At 41.5% G+C, this 1705-nt stretch overlaps 1 protein-coding gene across 1 annotated transcript; it reads right to left on the reverse strand.

Moving 5' to 3' along the window:
• Positions 1-6: 6 nt before the first annotated feature.
• On the reverse strand, positions 7-940 carry LOC116380730 (DNA helicase MCM9-like). The gene is made up of 3 exons (XM_031842607.1): positions 634-940; positions 452-533; positions 7-181 (listed from the first exon to the last, which is right to left on the reverse strand). Exons 1-3 carry the CDS (start codon positions 814-816, stop codon positions 168-170), a joined length of 279 nt encoding a protein of 92 aa, XP_031698467.1. The 5' UTR covers positions 817-940; the 3' UTR covers positions 7-167.
• Positions 941-1705: the final 765 nt, after the last annotated feature.

Here is a 1705-nt window from a genome sequence, read left to right on the forward strand (position 1 = left end):
TAGGAGCACCCCATAAACAGTTACATCATCTATTAGGAGCACCCCATAGATTTAATGTTTCAGTTACTGAAAGCTACCGTATAAGCATGGCATTGCACACTGCGCCATCATACGGTGGTTTCAAATTAAATTTCAAACTTCATGCTGCAACATTGCTTTGTCCCACATCAGCATACAGGACCTAGAGTGTATTTTGTCACAGACATGTGAACAGTGTTTAATTTAGTAATTTTAATTTACTAAACACATTGTTGTACTAGAAAAGTGGAAATGATATATCAGAAGGTTCTGTCTCTGATCACTTTAAGGCAGTTGGTGATGTGACTGGGTCATCACTGGCAGTCAATATAATGACAAAGCCTTCCGTTTGCTTGGGTACACATGTGCATACATTTGGAGAAGCTGGTTATATGTGTTACTGTTAACAAAGCTAACTATTTACAGTTCTTACCAGATTTACAACTGTCGACAAGGTCGTCCTCCAGAACCACCAGCATAGCGCGAGGAATACTGCCCACTGACAGCCTCTGCACCTGTGTGTGTGTGGTGGGGAGGAGAGAGATTTACACTGACCAAACGTTAAATCCGTACACACCCTGCAAATGAACAATAACACATGCATAACTGTCCTACCTGCTCTTGTATCTTGATCTCCTGGAAGTCCCTGCAGGCAGCAGGCTGAGATCCTCCAGACAGACAGCTGAATTTCAACGAATTACAGCCATCAGGATTAGGACAAGCCACCGGCGGGACAAAGATGTAGAACTGGTCAAAATCAGCCTGCACAGTGAAGATATGACGACACTTTGCGCACATGTAATCACGCTCGTATTCCAAAACCTATGAGAGGAAGAGAAGGATCTCTCATGACTCTCTAGACAGAGAGGGAACACAGACACTTGCAGCAGCATTAAGATCCACCAATTTACAACCAGCTCCAAAATGTATGTCTGCATCTCATCAACCATTACCTAATCCTTACTCACTTCCCTTTATGCATATTTCTGTCCCACTGTTGGCCACCTACTTCCTTATCAAAGCATCCTATCTCTAATAGTCTTTTTTTTGTACATTTCTGTTCTATTACTGTCATCATCATCATATCTTAAGTATTTTTTCTTTGTGATCTATGTTTAATGTGCTGCTGCCATCACAGCCAGGGGACTCCTTTCTACTCTACTGGTCAAATATTCCTTCAGTCAGGGATACTGGTGGGAGAGGCAGAGCCTTCATAGTTCCCCACAGTAATATAGTCATTTTGTTGATAAGCACATTATAGACCTTGTTTAACAACTGAATCATAACAAAACTAGGTCAAAACATTGTATGTGGTTTGACCGTGTTCAGTCAATGTGATAAATTGTGTTACATATAAAATGCAATTTTCTGCAATGGTAACTGTAATATTTGTTTTGAAAGTGTACTGATGTAGCATCTCACATGACATGGTTACACTTTAGAGTTTATTTTCATCAAGGGGAAAATCATCTCCACAGCTGACACGTCAGACAAAAAGACACTGCAGCTCAGAGGTAGAGCGGGTCGTCTTCCAATCGGCGGAACGCTCCCTGTCGACCCATGTGTCCTTGCTCCTGATTGCTATGCCATCGGTGTAAGAATAGGTGTGAATGTGTTTAGTCCTGATTGGCAGGTGGCACCTTGCATGGCAGTTCCTGTATATATATATATATATATATATAAAGAG

The sequence above is a fragment of the Anarrhichthys ocellatus genome, unplaced genomic scaffold, assembly GCF_004355925.1.
Source record: "Anarrhichthys ocellatus isolate YVR2014 unplaced genomic scaffold, GSC_Weel_1.0 scaffold8539, whole genome shotgun sequence".
Lineage (NCBI taxonomy): Eukaryota > Metazoa > Chordata > Actinopteri > Perciformes > Anarhichadidae > Anarrhichthys > Anarrhichthys ocellatus.